This window comes from Molothrus aeneus, chromosome 16, assembly GCF_037042795.1.
Source record: "Molothrus aeneus isolate 106 chromosome 16, BPBGC_Maene_1.0, whole genome shotgun sequence".
Lineage (NCBI taxonomy): Eukaryota > Metazoa > Chordata > Aves > Passeriformes > Icteridae > Molothrus > Molothrus aeneus.
The window spans coordinates 6,020,482-6,039,641 of NC_089661.1; the positions used below are offsets into that span (position 1 = coordinate 6,020,482).

At 39.5% G+C, this 19,160-nt stretch overlaps 1 protein-coding gene across 1 annotated transcript in view; it reads right to left on the reverse strand.

The window, feature by feature from the left end:
* The window catches only part of GRIN2A (glutamate ionotropic receptor NMDA type subunit 2A), a 146,576-nt gene that overhangs the window by 55,581 nt on the left and 71,835 nt on the right, over positions 1-19,160 (reverse strand). Inside the window, exon 4 of the mRNA XM_066560689.1 lies at positions 5,538-6,130. Within this exon, the coding sequence (XP_066416786.1) occupies positions 5,538-6,130 (593 nt within the window). The remainder of the gene's footprint in view (positions 1-5,537; positions 6,131-19,160) is intronic.

Genomic DNA, 19,160 nt, shown 5'->3' on the forward strand with positions numbered 1-19,160 from the left:
TCCGTAAAATTAAACCAAAAAATTACTTAATGTAGAATATATAATGTGTGAAGTACATACAGAAATACATCTGCAATAGAACCCTATTAAACAAGGTACTGATGCATTTTTTTAAGTCAATTCTATATTCTATACTATGTAGGATTTTTTTTTTCTAAATTCAAATCTTTTGCAGTGATGCAAAGTCACTTCTTCCTCTTTGTGCGTCCTCCTCCTCCCTCTCCCAGCCCTTGCTCTTCCACAAGGGTCCTTGCTTTGGAGCTGTGTCTCCCTAGGCCTGGAGCCAGCAGGATGAGTAAAGGCTTGGGAGGGATCTGCTCAGTGACTGTGCAAAAGGAACAGCATGCCAGCTTCTGGGACCTCCTGCCAGCTGCTCCTTAAAGCGTTCGCTGCCACTGGCTCTGGAAAAGCCATCCTGCCCCAGCTCTGCAGACCAACAGCAGGGGAACCCTTCTGAGAGGGAGGCAAAGGGAGGGAGCAAAGTTAGGAAGTTAGGCATATCCCAGCTCCCTGGGATGTGCCACAGTGAGTGTAACTGAACACCAGAACGTTTAGCAAGTTAATGCTGTTATCAGCATCAACATTTCAAAAGCAGCCCTAATTTGATCACATATTGCTGCACCAGCTCAGAAGCATCCCCAGCTCCTCCCCATGATGTGTGCCTGGCTTCCTGCCAGAGGATGGTGCCTGCAGCAGCTCCATCTCCAGGAACATTCTCTGATATGCTGATGCTGAGCCCTGCTTCCAGCCCTGAGGGCAGGCTCCACTCCACTGCCAGAGGCCAGGCTTGTTCTCTTGTTTAGAATTATTTTAATTATCACAATAACAAGGTAATGTTCTAATCCAGTAACTGTTTGGTACTTTCTGCTTCCTAAGCTGAGCAAACCTGGGAGAAAATTCTAATATAGATTTTCAGTAATTTCTTGAATCACTTTTTAAGTAAACCAGCATCATGCTGGGGTCTCTGGGGCAGTGTTCCCCTACAGAACCCCTCCTTTGTTGTCTGTGAAGTTTAGTTTTCCTTTGGACTAATACATAATTAGTTAAATGTCTATACACCTTCAATCATCCAATAAAGATGATACCTATTGTTACCAAGTCTTCTCACTTAAATGAGCAAATCCTCTACAAATAGGCTGTTGATCTGTAAGTGGGAAAATATTAAACAGATTTGCTGGATTATTCACCAAACCATTGTGTCCCTTTAATCCCAGATTTCATTCAAAAAGAGGCAAATCTGTCATGATGGAAGCTGGAATCAAAATATTGAATTTGAATGACCATCAGGACAAGGGAGACAGCAAACCCTCTCCCTCTGAGGAAGGTGCTGTGCTGAAGGATAGCAGCAGCACAACAGCAAGGACAACTGAGCTTTTGTCCCTGGCCCTGTGGACTGCCCATTGCTCCTGCTCCAGGGATGACAAATAAAGGAAATTGTGCTTGGGAAGGGTAGGGTACCCTCTGAACCTGCACCCTCACTGCTGAAGGATGGGTCTCTAAATCCTGCCTACAGCTGGGCTGCATTTCAGAAAGAATCTCACCAAATGTCAGCCCCACATGGCAAGCACCTGACTACCTATGGACAGACACATCTTTTTGCTTTTCAGGACCAGCAGGGTTGGAAATGCTGCAGTGAAATGTCTCTCCCAGGGTCAGGATTTCCATAACACACCATGAGCACTCTTGTAAACAAAGCAGCACCATTTCAATGCACACAGCAGCAGCATTTTCCATGACTGGCAGGGTTTTTGTGTTTTGCTGTTTGTTTGCTTCTGTGTTTTCCCTTTTTTAGAGAGAACAAGAGTTTGTTCAACTGACTTGGCATTAATGAGGTGCTAATTCTATTTATCCTGCTGTGCCAGTATTTCACACAATAGTGGTTTTCTGCCGTGGGAGACCTGGGTCTTACACAGATAGAAAAAGATGATCTGAATCAATACAGATACAAATATACATATATATCTGTGTTTTTAATGCATTGAAAATGAGCCCTGTATTTTATTAAAAATCCTTTATTCATAGGGAAAAACTGGCTTTCCTATGTGTACCAGAAATGAGCATTGATCAGATCATTCCAAAAATTGAAGCAAACCTGATTTTCCTCTGGGTCTAAGAAACCAATAAAAGTATCTCAGAATTGCAGTGATGGGGGAAAGACAAATTGTGTGCTTTAAAACAAATATATCTTCAAACCAATTTAATACTCAAAGGATTTGAGAAAGAGGGAGGAGGAGCTTTTACTTCACTGCTTTCTTTACATAGAATTTCTTCACAAACAGAGATAAAATTGCTATCTAGATGTGGGAAGTCACATATAAAGCATTATTAACTTCCATTTACAAGCAAATTAGCTATTATAGCATAGCCTCAGAATACTATCCTGGGTTTAAAGCTGAATTAGACTGTCATTACAATAGATGGAGCCTAAAAATCCTGGGGTTTTTCTCTATTTTGAGCTTTGTTTTGCTCAGGCATTCCCTTACAGGCCTCTTCCCTGCCTTCCTCTGAGTTCTCTGCTTCTGAGCTTGCAGCAGCATCCTCTTGTTCAACCCAGCTTCTCCAGCACTGATTCCCAGATGGACAGGGGGGTAGAGCACAGCAGACCCCAGGTCCATCATTTATTTACAGTTACTTTAGCCCTTTCCACTGGGAACATGCTCCAAAATCCTTTCCTCAGGTTAGTTTCTTAATACAGCACATATACATTTATGTTGTAGTTTACAATATGAAACTGCACTCTCTGGGACCTGAAACTGTGAAGATTCCATTTCAGAATAAAACCCCAGTTAGGGCATTGATTTTTCATGTAAAGTAGAAAAGTAAAATTAATGATGAAGATCTAGAAAAGTAAAATTAATGATGAGGCTGAGAAAGTCCAGTGAATTTATGTAATTCACCTTGGCATGGAGAGACTGGTCAGCTCCCCAGGATTACTTGGTCCTGGTAAATGCTTGTATATACTTGCCTTGCTAGCAGATTATATGTGACAGGAATAGTCTTGGGGAGTTATTACATAAGAAGGACTATTTAAAGTTTATTTATTTTAGTATAATTCTGACATTTCTAAATTAAAAAACAGCTTGCTTCTTGTTCTTGTGGTGTTGGAAAAGCTCAAAGAATCTCCAATACAGGAAAGGTATTTTTACTTCATAGCTCAGTGTTGCACATCAGGAGAAAACTTCTTTAACCACAGTGCACTACAGCTTCTCCTATTAATAATTCCTGGGTGCATCATGCACTGCATGCTGCAGAATCTCCTGGTGAAGTCTAATCTCACTACCCCAGCACTCACCAGCCCTGTTCTTGTACTCATGCAGGTTTAATGAGAAAATAAAGATTATTTAGAGAAATACAGCTTATGCTGAGTACTGAATACTTGATTCAAGTCTACACTAGTGTATTAGCCAAACAATAGGGTAAGAGCCTTTTTCAAGACAGGTTCAAGTTTTTGTGCCCCTTCCAAGAGTATTTTAAACCCCAGCACTTATGACAGAATACAATTTAACTTTCACAGAAACTGGAGTTCAATTATTAATAGTGACTGCTTGGTTTGCAGGTCAGGTGCTACTGTAAAGGCTCAGAATTTGGTTGACAGGATGCTCCCACTGCTCCTGGCACTGCCAGCACACACACCAAGAACCAGCACAGGGGTGCCCTGGGGGGGACAGTCCCCCCAGCAGTGCCTGCCCCTGCTCTGCCCCGACCCCAGGGACACACCAGGGACACACCACAGCTTCCCCAGAGCCTGCTGGGCCACACAGCCACCCACAGGGGCAAATCCTGCCCCATTTGTTACCTACAAAGTGACTCCAGAACATACTGAAAATCTGCATTAGAATTCTCTCCCAGGTTTGGCCAGCTTAGGAAGCAGAAAGTACCAAACAGTTACTGGATTAGAGCATTACCTTGTTATTTTGGTAATAAAAATAAGTAGGAAAAGCAGGAAAATATTGTGGGGTTTCTGCAATGTCTTCAGGGAATTTTTAGTTTTAGAGACAAAGGTTCAAAATTAGGAAAGGAAGCAGAAAAAAGCCTGCAAGTGTCATGCTAAAGGCAAGTTCTCACTAAGGAAATGTTAAAATCCATTTACTTGGTAGCATTTGGCTTTTAAGGAAGCTTCTGAAGAATGCAGTGTGCAAAGAGGCTGTTTTCATGGAAAACTGTTCCAGGACATCGTGTGGTAATCAACTCCTAATCTAAATATGCACATACATCTCAAAATTAAAACTGTTCCAAAATCTCCTTTTTGAAATCAGCACAAACTTTCCTTCCTGTGCTTGCTTTTTTGTAGAAAGCACTTCATCTGCACTATTTGGTTAGAACAAAGGTCATAAATACTTCTTAGTAGCTTCCATATTGACAAGAGCTATTAACAAATACACAAGATACCCTACTTCCTCTCACAGACCAGATAAAGAAATTTATTACCATGCAACATTTTGGATAGACGTAATCAGAAGTATCATGTCTAAAAGGGATAATTAAAAGGAAAACAATAATAATAACAAAAAAAGAATCCTGATTTAAACCTTGGCAGTCCCCATCTGACAAACTGTTTAGAGAAAACATCTATATCAGCTTGGATTAATGCTGGTTAAGTTTCACAGAGGTGACAAAAATATACCCTTAAAAGTAAAGGGGACAGATTTCAGGTCTCATGTGATGAAAGCTGCCTAACTAATCTAATACTTCTATAATTTCCAGGGACAGCATTTTAATGCTGCACATTTCTTGTCTTCTAAAATATGACCAGGTTCCTGCTGATGCAAGAGATACGGGCTCAGCCTCCGGAGTATTTTGGCAATTTTACCTCATAGTTAAAGTACACAATAGTCCAATTTTGTTCACTCAGCTTCATACCCTCTAAGATCAATTTCTGTCATCTCCTACACTAGATTCAGAGCACTGTTTATTCTCCACAGCACACATCACCTCCAGGAGCACAGCTATTGTCACGGACATATTTTCTGAAAAATCCTTCATTAGGATCTTTTCTCCTGAGAAGCTGAGAGGCCTCAAAAATTAAATGTAAACAATAATTATCTGCTGCTGTGGAATGCAACAGGTGCATCTTTGATTGGTCTCATGTGGTTGTTTTTAATTAATGGCCAATCACAGTCCAGCTGTCTCAGACTCTGGTCAGTCACAAAATTTTATTATCATTCCTTTCCTTTCTATTCCTTGCTAGCCTTCTGATGAAATCCTTTCTCTGTCATCAATTCTTTTAGTATAGTTTTAACATACCATTTTCTTTTAATATAATATAGATGATAAAATAATAAATCAGCCTTCTGAAACATGGAGTCAACATTCTCATCTCTTCCCTCATCCTGGGACCCCTGTGAACAGCACCACAAGCTATCAGTGCAGCAAGTCCTCCTGCACGTTCTCCTGCAACATCTGAAAACCCCTGCTTAAAAAGGGCTCAATGGGATTAGCAAAAACCAATACTCCCCTTCGATAAACATACAGTGGCAATAAAAGAGAAAACTATCAAGGCTGCAGAGGTTAAAATGACCCAAAGCAATCATCCTTACTTGTGCAAGGTTTGAGAGGGCCGGTCGTTTTTGTCCAGTTGTCCATAGCAGCTCGTTCGTGCCTCAGGAAGGAAGGAGTACTTTTCCAGCATGGCTGAGGCAGCAGTGGCAATGACCCCAAGGCCATCCCGCACCCGAGCTTCTAAACTGTAGTCCCACTCATCATAAGCTGCTGAAATGAGTCCTGAAGGAAACTCCTTGGGAGTGATTTCTGTGTTACCACTAACCAGGCTGGGAACTATCCAAAAGAAATCATAGCCAGTAAGGCCCAGGGAGCGAGCCTCATCCAGGATGTAGACAGCTTCATCCTTGGAACAATACAGCAGGATGACAGATGAATGGATTTTCTTCAGCTGGATTTGGGTTTTGGCATCTCCAAAGGCGGTATCGAGTATGATGACGTTCTGCATGTCCCAGCCCACAAAACTGTTTTCCACAGTGGTCTTAATGACATTGATGAAATCTCGATATCCAGGGAAAGTGGTGGTCACCAGAGAGAACACATGCCAGTCATAATCCTGCATGATCTTCAGCATGATAATGGCTTCTTGCTGGATGGAAGCCCCAAACTGGAAGAACGTGGACATGACATCCTAAAATACCAAACACAGCAAAAGATTAGCAACTTGGTACAGCTCCAAAGGGAACAGAATCTCTAATTCTGCTTTCTGTTCTACCAGAGCTGCCAAACTTCCATTGCATTCCAGTAACTTTCTGTGGTTTATCATTTCAGGCCATCAGTAAGCAACACTGATCATAGGTACTTAGAGCTAATCAAAATATTTACCAAAAAGGAACAAACTGATATTTACATAGGAAATTTCCAAGTGCTGGATCACTTGAAGAAAACTCAAATCAGTAGCTATTGAGGGAGGTCCCTGGGGACAGCCACCCACAGTTAAACAACTCTCCAGCAGGAAGTTTTACATTCCTGTAAATGCATGAATGCCACCCAACTCACACCAATTGGTAGTTACAACAGAAATAAACTGCAATGCACATCCTGGAGGAGCTCTGTACTTCCAGACAAAATGTCTGAGGGAGACTTCATTTCCAAGGTTCACTAGGCTTGGTGGAAGCTTTCAGACTCTGCAGGAGGAGATTTTCTGTCCCCAGGGACAGAGTTCACTGCTGGTCCTGCTCCATTCAGAGCACACGGCCCATTGATGCCTGATGGAGAATTAACAGGATGGGACTCCAAGGACAACCAACAATGTGTCAGTGTCCTCATTAAATGGAAATAACTTCAAACAATGGCCTCACAGTCTGCAATTGCTCTGTAATGTTGCCCAAGACAGATTTTTTTCTAATATTTGTCCTATGATTTACAGAATTCATAACATTTTATACAGCAGAAGGGCAGGTGCTGCGTATTTTGACATCAGAAATAGGCAGCACAATTAATTCTGTTGGCACTAAATTTCCAAATACTTTGAGTGGTATATTTTTACTAAGTTACTGTAAGATCTAAATTTATTTTTTTAATTTTACATTCTGCATTTACATGCAATAATTAGAGTGCCTAAACTATACATGGGAAGCCATATAATTTTTTATTTTTATTTTACTTCAGTTTTTATTCTTGACCAGTAGAGGCAACTTATTTGCATCATTTTCAGACACAGAACGCATGAACTCCTGGTGAAACAAAAGCTTATGATTTAAAAATAAGATATGAATATGAATCATTCAAGATTTCTTATGCAGGCTTCTGAAGGAAGACACATATGATGTTTTAAATTAAAAGAAGTTTTATGATCATGGTCACAAACTGCTATCCTTTTTTACACTTGCAGGGAACAGAAACAGATTCATTGATTTCATGGCAGGGTGGTGTTAGACATACAAATATTAGTGAGAATGATAGCTCAGCTCTGCAAATCTATTCCAAGAAAACAGTCCATACTTTTTTAAATAGTTGAAGAGTGTTATTACTTTCCAAGTGTTAAGAAGCTGGCACCAGGATTTTATATAGCTTGACAGCAATAAAAGTCTTACAACTTGTGTCAGACCTTGAAGACTGATATTGAAGGTATAAAATATACACTGCTGGTGGTAATGAAATCATCTGCCATGGCTTCTTTGGTACGCCATGACATTCTGAATGCCAGAGACAGATTTGAAATGTTTTGGGTTAATTACAAATGTTATAAAATATCTTTTGGAGAAGAATTGAATAAGGAATATTGGATTGCTGAATTCTTCTAGGAGCTATTTCCTGGTGACCTGGACTAGGTACAAAAAAACCAGCAAAGATTTTCATGTGGGGACTCACAGCTTAAGGAACCCAGCAAACAGAAAAGCTGCTCAGAGTCAGCATTTAGTGATTTAATTACTGATTTACTACTACAAAGTAAAGTTGATATCTACAGACAGTGTCATGAATCCTACTTTGCTGCAGCTTCTAACTGATCATAAAAATATTGTAATTCAAAGCAAATAATTTCAGTTTTCTTCTCCAACTCTTATCTTAGATTCCATTTATGACTGTGCTAAATTACAGTAAAAAGTAAAACCATGTGCAGTAGATTATATCCATCATATCCTTTCACTCTTCCCATTTCTGTATGTGTTCTATAGAAATGGAATAATTCTTTCAAGCAATATATACACCTTGGTCCTTTGTGCATCACAAGGAACTTCACCAATGAGGGCATTGCCCCCAACATCTGAGGGCAAGAAAGAAAAAAATCGCATGGACATTTTCAAGTGTGACCTTTCTAACTAGTAAATACAGATTTTTAACCTAGAGCAGTCCTCGGCATCTTCCCTGGCAATTAAGAACAGTCTTGAGCACAATGCTCTGTGTCACCATTGCAACAGGCTGACAACAAAAGAAAAGTCATAAAAGTAAATCCTTTCCTTTTGTAAATATTATCTTAGAAAAATAGTTTATGAAAGGAGTTTCAGATATTTTTGTAAAGGTCACACCCATATTACAAGAGCCCATTTCCTGTAATTGTGAATGCGAAGTCTAGTAAAATTCAGGCAACCATGATCAATTTGTGATTAAAATGCTGAAAAAACCTGTAATTATACAGTGGAAAGAAGTTAGGGGTTAGGAAAAATGGAGACACAAACATCACAAGTGAGATTCTCATCTGAAGAAATTCCATGCAACTGCACTGACTTCACTGGATGCTTTTATGGAGCTGAAGACCTGACTGTACTTGAAACAGATGGAAGATTACAAGGAAATTGCAGCCTTAGGAACTTCAGCAGATACTTAAATGACAATAAGGAAAATATTCAAGGACATATCCATTAAATGGGGGGAAAGGGTGAAGTTTAGTGAAGAAATAGCAAATAAATAAATAAAACTGTATCAGATTCAACTATTGTAATCTTAAACATCTACAGAGCCTTTCATTTTGAGGGGTTTTACGCTTCACATTCTTTTCAAAAAGCATTATTCCTCTGCTTTATACAGACTTAAATTCCATATGTGTAATAAAATACTAAGTTCCAATTTTCTACATTCAAATGCAAACTAGAGTGATGTTTGTAAAAAACAAAATTATTCCATTATTTTCATTTAACTGTCATCTTGTCATGCATTGAGACATCCAGCTAAATCATGCTGAAGTAGGAATACAGATGTAATATCAGAGGTGCTTTGAATGCTCATTAGAAATATTTTTCTTTCATTCCTCAATGTCTCCAACTATTGAGATTACTGGTAGAGGTTGCAAGGAAGGAGTACAATTTATCCAGGGCAAAAAAAATTTTACAGAGGAATTTCTCAGATAAATCTCAAAGCAGAACAATCCCAAGATGTTACATTTAGTATGAGTAAAGATTTAGTTGGAAGTATTTTTCTCTTCCAACTTCTTAACTAGATTCCACCACATCCATGTGAACAAGAAACAGCAATGAAAAGAGAAGATAAAGAGCAAATGAAAATATTTTGTTTCTTTCTGTCTTGCACATGAGTGTACAGTTTACAGCAAAACATCTCCCCATATGTTTCACAGCAGAAGGAAGTAATCCTTCAGTTTGCTTCTTGCAAAATGTAATTCCTGAATTTTGTATGTGACAAGGTTCTGTGGTTGCAGAAGGGCACAGAGCAGCCCAGCTCTCCTGCTGCTGTCATTTACAGATTCATATCTTAGAGTAAGTTGGTTTTAATTAGTGTACCCAGTGTACAAATCTGTCACTGTTGTCAGAAATGAACATTTCACTTCCTAATTCCAGCAAATTACAGGAATATTTCTCTGGAGAGCTCATCCTCAGCCATTGTCACGACACCTCAGTTTCCCAGCTCTGGCTTTTCCCTGAGCCCAGCAGGGTCACTCCCAGTGCTGTAACAGCTGAGGGCAGCCCTGGTGCTGCTTTGTGCCTGCCAGGGAAAAGGCAGCAGGAGTTGGTCAGCTGAGGAAAGAAATACTTGTTATCTAAACTAGTGTAGCTTTTGTTAAATGAAAATTAAACTCTAAACCAGAACAAAACTGGGGTCAACACGGGACCAAATCAATTTTCCACTGCACAGATAGAGCAAGGGACAGCCACTTCACTGGTAAGACAATATTATGACAGGAAGGGAAAAATCAATATGAAAGAGAGTTTAAAAAGCAATCCAGAGGATGATTTTATTCAAATAGCAACAAGATTATCATGACAGGACTACAAGTATGACTTTAACATTATCTTAATTGCTTCATTCTTACTCTCTTTCACAGAGATCAGCAAAAATAATTTTTCTCTGATTTTGCACCACTGTAAATCAGACAACCCATTTTCATAAAGATTTACAGCATGTGGTGCCAGGTCTCCATACACAGTGCAAGCTGTTCCCTGTTTAATGAAATATCATGGTTATTTTTCATTTTTATAAAGACTGGAAATAATGAAAGCCAGAGGTTAGTCATGAATTCAACTGAATAATTTAGCATCACATCAAAAATATACTGGATAAAATTATTTGTGCTGATCTCAGATGTAGGTAAAAACACGTATTTTGCAAGGTGTTAACTTGGTACCATTTTTTTTGGACTACTTGAAGTGGTGCCTTGATTCCCTGGTAAGCATGAAGTGAATTGCATTTCTCTGCCATGAATTTCCAGGCCCCAGCCACAGGGTTTTCCTTTGTGGAGGGGCACAGACCCATGCCAAACTTTCAAGTTAATGCAAGCACTGAAGTGGAAGAGCTGAAAGGAAAACCTTTCCTCCAAGACACCCTGCATATTTTTGAATCCTTAAGTTATTAAATTCCGCCTCTATTCATTAAGAGAGAGAGCAGGCAATTCCCAATACAAACAGCTCACTGAGGTGCCCAGGGAGAAAACTCCTCCATTATCACCATGGGAGCAATTTGAGGGAGGTTATACAAAAATTTGTACTTCCATACAAAGCATAGCAAGATGTGAGGGTGGAAGTAATTTACTCATTCTTACAAAAAGCAGAAAATACTTGCTTCCCAAGGATCTGCCACCTCTCTGGCCTCACACGTGGTGAAACCAGAGCCAGAAAAAGGGTGGAAATCTTTTTACTCTGTCATTTAACTGGTGCAGATGCACAGCCACTAAATGTACAAAGGTCAACTAAAAGGACAAACTGAACCCTTACTTTTTATTTTAAAATTGCTGTAGGAGAGGAACATTGAAGTTAGAGAAGGGCAGTAGAAAGCAAGGGAGTGCATTATGGCTTTCCAATATCTGACATGTCCCCTTTTATTATTTCACGGAATAAATACCAGAGAAACATGATTTCAAAAGGTTAGCACTGGCCTAATCAAGCATGTTCTTTCCCATTTCCAGAGGGAGTCTGCAGAAATTCATTTTGCAAAGACTTCTGTATTTTTAGGCCATGGCTTCACCCTAAGAATTTTGCTAGATAACAGGTTCTGTGGGCTTTTTTCCTTTTTATTATATCCATTTAATGTTATGCTACCTATTTGGCTTATCTAGGCTTGTTAAAAGAGCTGAAGTTTGTCACTTTTTCTCCTTTTTTTTGTACCAGAATAGCAAATAAACAAAGAGAAAGTAATGAGAATAGGGTTATAGCAATCATTGCAGAGTCACCTGGGTTTGATGCTTTACATTTTCAAAAAATAGTGTGTCATGTCTAATGAAAGTAACTCAATATGTGATTACAGGGAAATAACCTAATTATGGAAGATGACTAGTTTTGCACAGAGCTCCTGAGCCATTCCTGGGCTGGAGCTCACTCACCATCTGGGCTTTCTTTCACAGATTGTTCAAACACTGGAAATTGGGGTGGCTCAGTGTGAGCTCCTGATCAACCAGGACAAACAGGTGAAAAATGTTTTCAAAGGCTGAAATGAATCAAGAAGAAATGAACCAACAAGACTGTGACCAGGCAATAAAATCCTGAGAATATCCACATGAATCAGCAGGGATGTTGGGGTGGTCGCTTGATGGAAAGTTTATTAACAAGATGCCTTCTTTCTAGATAGACTTTCATTTCCACAGTTTCAAAAATGTTTTGCATTACCATGTTTATCATGAATATTTCAATGAGGAAGGGCAAAATTGTGGGTCTACAAAATGTCAATATGGAGCTGCTTTGCTATTTGGGTTAGTAACAGCTATTCTGCAGCTTTTGGGGCCAAAAAGAATCCAAATGTAAGAAGCAGAGTACTGATATCTCAAAGAATAAAGGGAAAATAAGAAGTGTTTTCAAAAAGAATCTATTTGCTTTGTACATTCAAATATTTCTTGAATACAAATCATTGACTCTTTAACTCACACCTGGCCATGTAGTTCTGTACATCAGTGCAATCAGCATTATCCTAAAGTACTTCACCTTTATGGGATTTGTATGCAAGTTTTGTTTCCTGTCAGAATTTCACCCAGAAAATAAATATTGAAAAATGTGTTTGACCTAATATATTGTGTAGCAAGGAGGATGGATTATAGCTGAGTATCATTTCTCTTATGCCCCTTGCCATGACTGCAGGTAAATGCTTTGCCTTTTTTTAAATTTCGATTTTTTTCACGGTTTGTATAAGCAGTGTCCTTCTGCTTTATTCATGCAATTAGTCATCACCAAACTGGTGTAAGTAAATAGTTTCTTGAAGAGCCCAAGAAGACTTCATTTTCCATAGGAAAATGACTTTAAACAAGCCATGGAGCACATCTTTCACCTCAAGAACACCTGAGTTCACATGGAGAGCTCTTGAGTCTGTCCTTTCAGTGAAACCTCTTCAAGCAATTGTCATGAATGATGGGAGAGCAATCAGGAAAATTAAGGACTTTCCAAAGACAGGAAAAGCAACTGCTGTGAAGTTACTCCAGTTAATACTGGTGAAAGCAACTGGCTTTCTGCTGTGTGGGAACATTCATCTGCCAACAACTTACATCTGAAACTCCAAAACAAAGTTTTGGTGACAGCATTAGGAAAAAAAAATGGGGTCCTGTTCCAGCTCTCCCCATGAGAAAGTTTAGAACACAGTGACTTGTTCTGTACAGGTCGCCCAATTGGCTGAGAAAAAGAAATAAATGATGCAACCCAACCCCAAACCATGATTTTACTGCAAAACTATCAAAATGCACTTGTTGGAAGGTAGAAAGCCTTGGTGCATCAGAAACAAAAACCATTTTTCAGCCTTATAGAAAGCTATTCACCAGGTATCAGAAATAGAAAGCATTAAGAGAGCATCAGTGAGCTTGTGAATTGACCCAGTGAAAGGCCAAGACTCAGGAAATCCAGCAGGGATACACACAGGCATTTTGAGAAAAGAAAAGTCAAGGTAACCTTCTCTCCTAGTACTGGTAGCTCCTTATAACTCACATAATTCATCTCTTGAAATAAAATACCATAAAGATATAGGATATATGAAGGATACCAACCAAATAAGCTGGATAGATGTCTGGAAAATAAATAAAAATCTTTGTATATAGACTGTCCATCCCCACTACATCTCATATTCCACTGGGGCTTTATTTACCAATGTTCCCCTTTGTTTCATATCACTCTGCTTTTTACTACCAAAACAAACACTGGGCTATGGGGAATACCTAACCTTCCTCCAGTTGCACTCTGACTGTGGAGAATTATCTATCAAATCAATTAGTTCATTCACTCTGAACCACATCTGCTCCCATAAGGACATCACAGGTGAGCTTCTCTTGATGCATGGGCATTTTGGGGAACTTAAATGGATAGAAAAGCAAAGCATTTAGGTTACAGTGAGTTATATTATTTCTTGGAGCAGACAGCTAGGTCTAATTATTAATCTTGAAAACAATCCTGCTGATAATGGCTATGCTTCCTGAAATAAGCCCTGTACATGGGGTTTAACCAGTTCCAAAATGAATCCCAGATAGCCAGGTTTTGGTAAGTCAGATGGATCTGTGACACAAAGGAAGATTCTAAAATTTTCAAGAAACTCCAAAAAGAAAGAAATTTAAAAACAGTGCTTTATCGTCCTCTTTAAATAAGAATTGAAGCTTGCCACTTCATAGTTTTTAGATTTTCAGTAAATAGAATTTTATTGTAATAGTTAAGGCTTACATACCTTACTGTCCAAAGGATTATATCATAAGTTTTTAAAAAAGCACAGTGGTCACATTTGGTCTGATTAACAGCTTTTTACAGCACCAGCCTAATTCTCTTTCTTTCCAGGATCAGTTACCCATATTGACTTCACCCTACCACAGCCATAGGTTTAAACCTGCACACAAGTTACTGTGAGCCATCCACAGAATAGGCTAGAATCCAATTTACTTGACATCTTCTTAAGTATCTGCTAAATTAAAATATGTAGTGGTAAAATTTTAGCTAAGTAAAATTTGATGTGTTTATATTACTATTGTTGTGCAATCAAAAGGTGTAAGTTGTCTGAACAGCTTATGGAAACTTTCAAGAATCAATGGATAGCAATAATTCCTCTCAGGAACAAATTTTCATTCCAGATATTTAGCATGCAACGCCCTAAGCATTTTGCATAATTATATGACTTAAAAATGTCATTTTCATACATATTGTATACCCCAACCTATAGGGAAAGTTGCTTAGAACTAGGTTTTAGGGTGGTTGAGGATAAGTTTAATTCAAATCTCTTGTCTAGTACAAGTATTGCACAGGAAAATCCTGCAATATCAAACCACTTACAGCTCACAGATCGACAAAAGTTACAAAAATTTACAGCTTTTGCCATTAGGAGCTTTTAAAATAACACTATCCAATCTTATTAATGCTGTAAACAGAACTAGGGCCAAGAATTCAGCATTAAATCCAAAATCAGTAGCAATTTATGACTTAATAGCAGCTGAATTAAGCCAAACAGGCTGTTTGCTTATCGTACGTATTGCACGTGAGCATAAATGTCATACACTATATAGAAAGATAAGCATAATTGAATATAAATAAAAATGCCTTAAGATATCATCTCCTTATCTGAAAACATTTGGCCTCAACTGAATGCTAAAACACTTCTCACTTGTGTTGAGGATGAGAAGCCAGAAAACCATTAACTAAGTCATTTCCATACATCTCCAGTTAGCAAGTAGAAACGAAGGTAACAAACAACCTCCTCCTCCACCCCCTTTCACCAAATGGTGAGTATAGAACATTAGGAGAATAAAAGAAATAAAAAGCCAATTTAATTTTCTACTGTGTGCTTGTAACTGTGCTTTTCCTTGATGAGCCAGAAATCTTGGACCAGCACCTCTGTGAACCTGCTTGAGCAGCACTGGACCAAAGAGAGAAACCCAACAGCCAGAGACAAGCTGGGGAGGGCAAACAGACAGATGGGAAGGGAATTTTTTAAGAGGAAAGCTGAGCAGAGTTCAAGAGAGCCATTCCAAGCAGCTTTCCATGGCAACAGAGATTTGTAGGATAAATTTAAGTATCAGAGGAAGATAAGAGATTGAAGACTCTTGATCTCATCAAGAAGACAGGCATTTTGGTTCCCCAGGTAGTCTGGGTGCTAAACAAGAAGAGGTGCAAACCTGATTCACCTGCCTTAGGAAAGCAAAGTGACAAAACCCTCGTAACTCCCCCAAAGCACATGAAATTCCTCTGGAGGAAGTGTTTCACAATGCTCAGTATGCTCCTCTGCTCTGAGGTACAATCAGCACATCTGAAGAAGGGACTGTACTCATAGGAAGTTCCATTTATGCTTATCCTTTATATTCTCCTCTTCAGGCACCATCTTCAGCCTCTGGGCAAAACTGCAGCTGCTCTTGTGTTATGCTAATAGATATTACAGCCTTTCTCAGAGTGATCTAGCCTATCAATCGAGAAATTAATTTCCTTTTCCACTGTACATTTAAGAGCAGCAGGTCAGAAGCAAGTTCAGTTTCAAAATTTCTGATATGTGATCTAAATCCATACTTACATATCACCCTAGCTGAAGAGGAGAGGGTGACTAACTGCTTATCCTAGAATTAATCCTGCTGATAAGAAGGCAGCACAAAATACACCAACAATGAACAATATTTCACTGGCACTCACTGCAGAGCCTTTGAACAATCACAAAACAAATCACATTTGTGTTAAAGCAGTGTCAAGGGCTCCAGTGCTCAGAGCTACTGCATCCACAGCAGAAGGAACTCAGGAAGGCTGTGGAGTTCAGCTGCAGGCAGATCCAACAGTTTCCCCCATCCCAATCCAGATAAGGACATAAGCATTGACTGCATTCTGGGATGTAGGGTGAGGTAATGTAACAGAAATGCGCAGACAAAAAACTCTGATGCACCTACTTTTCTGACTACCCACAATGTTCCACACATTTGATTAAATCTACATTTTCTTTTTGGCATTCTGTTTAAGGATGCACCAACTTATTTAGTTGAAAGAATATCACACATCAAGAGATTTCCCAAGCATTATTCCCATAAGCAAATAACACTCCAGGCAGAAGAGCTTTACCAACATATATTCAAATTACTGAGACTTTCCATGGGCAGTAAAACTACTTCTTCTGTGAAATAGCTTAGCTTGTTACTTTTCCTTAGTTATGCAGAGGCAAAACATCTTTAGCATGGCTCTGATTTACAGTTAATATCAGAGGGAAAATATAACATCAAGAAAGGAAATGTTCAAAATAGGAATTTATCTCCTTACAAGGCATAGTAATTCTTTCTAGAAATTATTATAGATTTAACAGTCATACCACACACTGTAAATGCTGCAGTGCTACAGCAAACTGAGTATCTCATTCCCAGCTATTAAAAAAACATGTTTGTACAATGTGAAGACTGAAGACCTCTTCCTGAACCTGCACAATATCTTTGAAGAGAGAAACATCATAATCCTCGTACTGAACACAAGTAACAAAACTTATTATATGGACTGATGGTTTTAAGCCCAGAAATTTTTATTAGTTGCATTTAACAACCCAAAGCATGCAGCATTTTTCTGGATAGGTACAACACCAAAAAACTAAATTACTTAAATTGATTGCTGTGAAAATATGAATTATACTTGTGAGTTTTTCTAACCTAGGCATGAAACAAAGAAAGACTGGTAGCTAATCTTGGTATATGCAACAACAGTTAGATTTTTTCAAGCATCTATTGTGCAATTAAATTGCAAATGCCATCACATCTAAGTTCAATGGGAGCTCAATGTGCTCCAAGTTTTCAGAGGTGGGTTTGCTTAAGCAGAAAGGAGCATCTGCACAAATGTGAGGGTTCATCCATGCCCGGGTTTTTTTTGCTACTCTGTGTGTCCTCAGAAAAGAATTTCATGCTCAGTTAACTGAAATAGTTTCTCTACAAACACAAAGTGGGAGTTCTTGATCATTTTCATTAACAGAACAAAGGGATTTAGATGCCAATCCTTCGGGTTCCTTTGAAAAAAAACCCTTTTGTGTGGGATGACTAACAAACAAAACACCTGTTCTTACAAGTTGTTAAAAGCTTTCAGTTCCGCAGATAAAAGATGAGTATTGTTACATTTCGGGAACCTTATGTAACAAAGCTTGTTAAGGAAGTTGCAGTTGCAGAATTCAGCGTAAGGGCACGAGGGAATGTGCCTCCCCTTAAACTGTTCTTCTCCATTTGTCTCTGTGTCCCCAGTGCCACGCTCTGGAACAGCAAAGTTAAGTTTACAAAGTACAAAGACTGCTTTTCTTTTGCAGGTCCTTTAGAAATAACGTATGATGCCCAAAATCCAGTCTGAAAATACTGACTGAGCAGCATCCCAGCCACTTCCACCTGATAGCTGATCTTCACAGCAGGTGGTTTATTTCACTGTTATTAAACATGTCATTAACTAACTGAGGATTGATCTTCATAACGACTTACTGTGTGTAATACCAGAAAGGAAAAGATAAAAGCTATAAAAGCTATAATCTGATTCCTTGCAATATATTGCAATATATATATATGATATATCAATATATATATTCCACAAGAACTCCTGAAATACTGGTGAAATGTGAAAAAATAGGGGAAGATGTCAGTGCACAGCTCTCACTAGGCAGTTCTGACCTTCCCCTCAATGACTTATAATTCTCTGTGTATAAGCAATGTGACTTCAAGTTTGTAAGATAATAACTCCATGATCATTAACAGATAATTTAAAACACCCAAATAATTAAGCTGTACCAAATCTCCACTTTTTCTGCAAGGAAGACAGTCTTCTGGAGCAAGCAGGGATTGTTCTGTGTTCAGATACAGCTCATATTAGGGAGAAAAGTGCTGATTTTTTAAACCCTTACTAAATAAGACAGTCTTTCTGCACAGGATGTATTGAAAATTGGGAAAGAAAAGAAAACTGAGATCTACAATCTTTGCTATACTGCTTGACATGCTCCATTCCACAGAAAGTGGAATTGCTTGCCCAGGTGAAGCTCTTGAGAAGCTGGATACCTGGGTGATCCCATGGGACCTGCCATTCCTCCTGAGGATTTGGATACCTGGGTGATCCCATGGGACCCGCCATTCCTCCTGAGGAGATGGATACCTGGGTGATCCCATGGGACCCGCCATTCCTCCTGAGGAGATGGATACCTGGGTGATCCCATGGGACCCGCCATTCCTCCTGAGGATTTGGATACCTGGGTGATCCCATGGGACCCGCCATTCCTCCTGAGGAGATGGATACCTGGGTGATCCCATGGGACCTGCCATTCCTCCTGAGGAGATGACCCCAGGGAGCCTGGCATTCCTCCTGATGGACAGACAGCTGTTCTACATGTCCAGAGTCTGTCAGCCCATTAGAAACCCCAGGAGAGGAGCAGAAGTACACTCATGCAGAGAAAGCTCCCTGCTGCTCCTGCCTCCCCATGGGTTGATCAGGTCAGGAGCAGGGTACTCAGGACAAAAGTGTCTCCAAAAAGCACACACAGAACAAATGACCATGTTTGTGTTACCAAACACGTGCTGCAGGGAGTGGGCCAACATCCCACAGCAGGGATCTTCTGTGCTCAGCTTGCCTGGCACAGAGTGCAAAATCACTGGCAAGGAATTCAGAATCCCTGAGCCACTCAAAGGATCTTGGATAACAAGAGTGGAGGAGAGGAGCAAAATTACCCACTGGAAGGGAACAGTTCCCCTTTATAGGCCTGGACAAGAAGGGCAGACGTTAAAAAGCACCACAAGACAGGAGGAGTCAGGTGAGCTCTGCCCCTCTACCAGGTGTCCCACAAGTTAGAATTGCATCTGGAACACTGCCTCTAAAAGCCATTTCTGGTGACAGCTCAGCTATTTC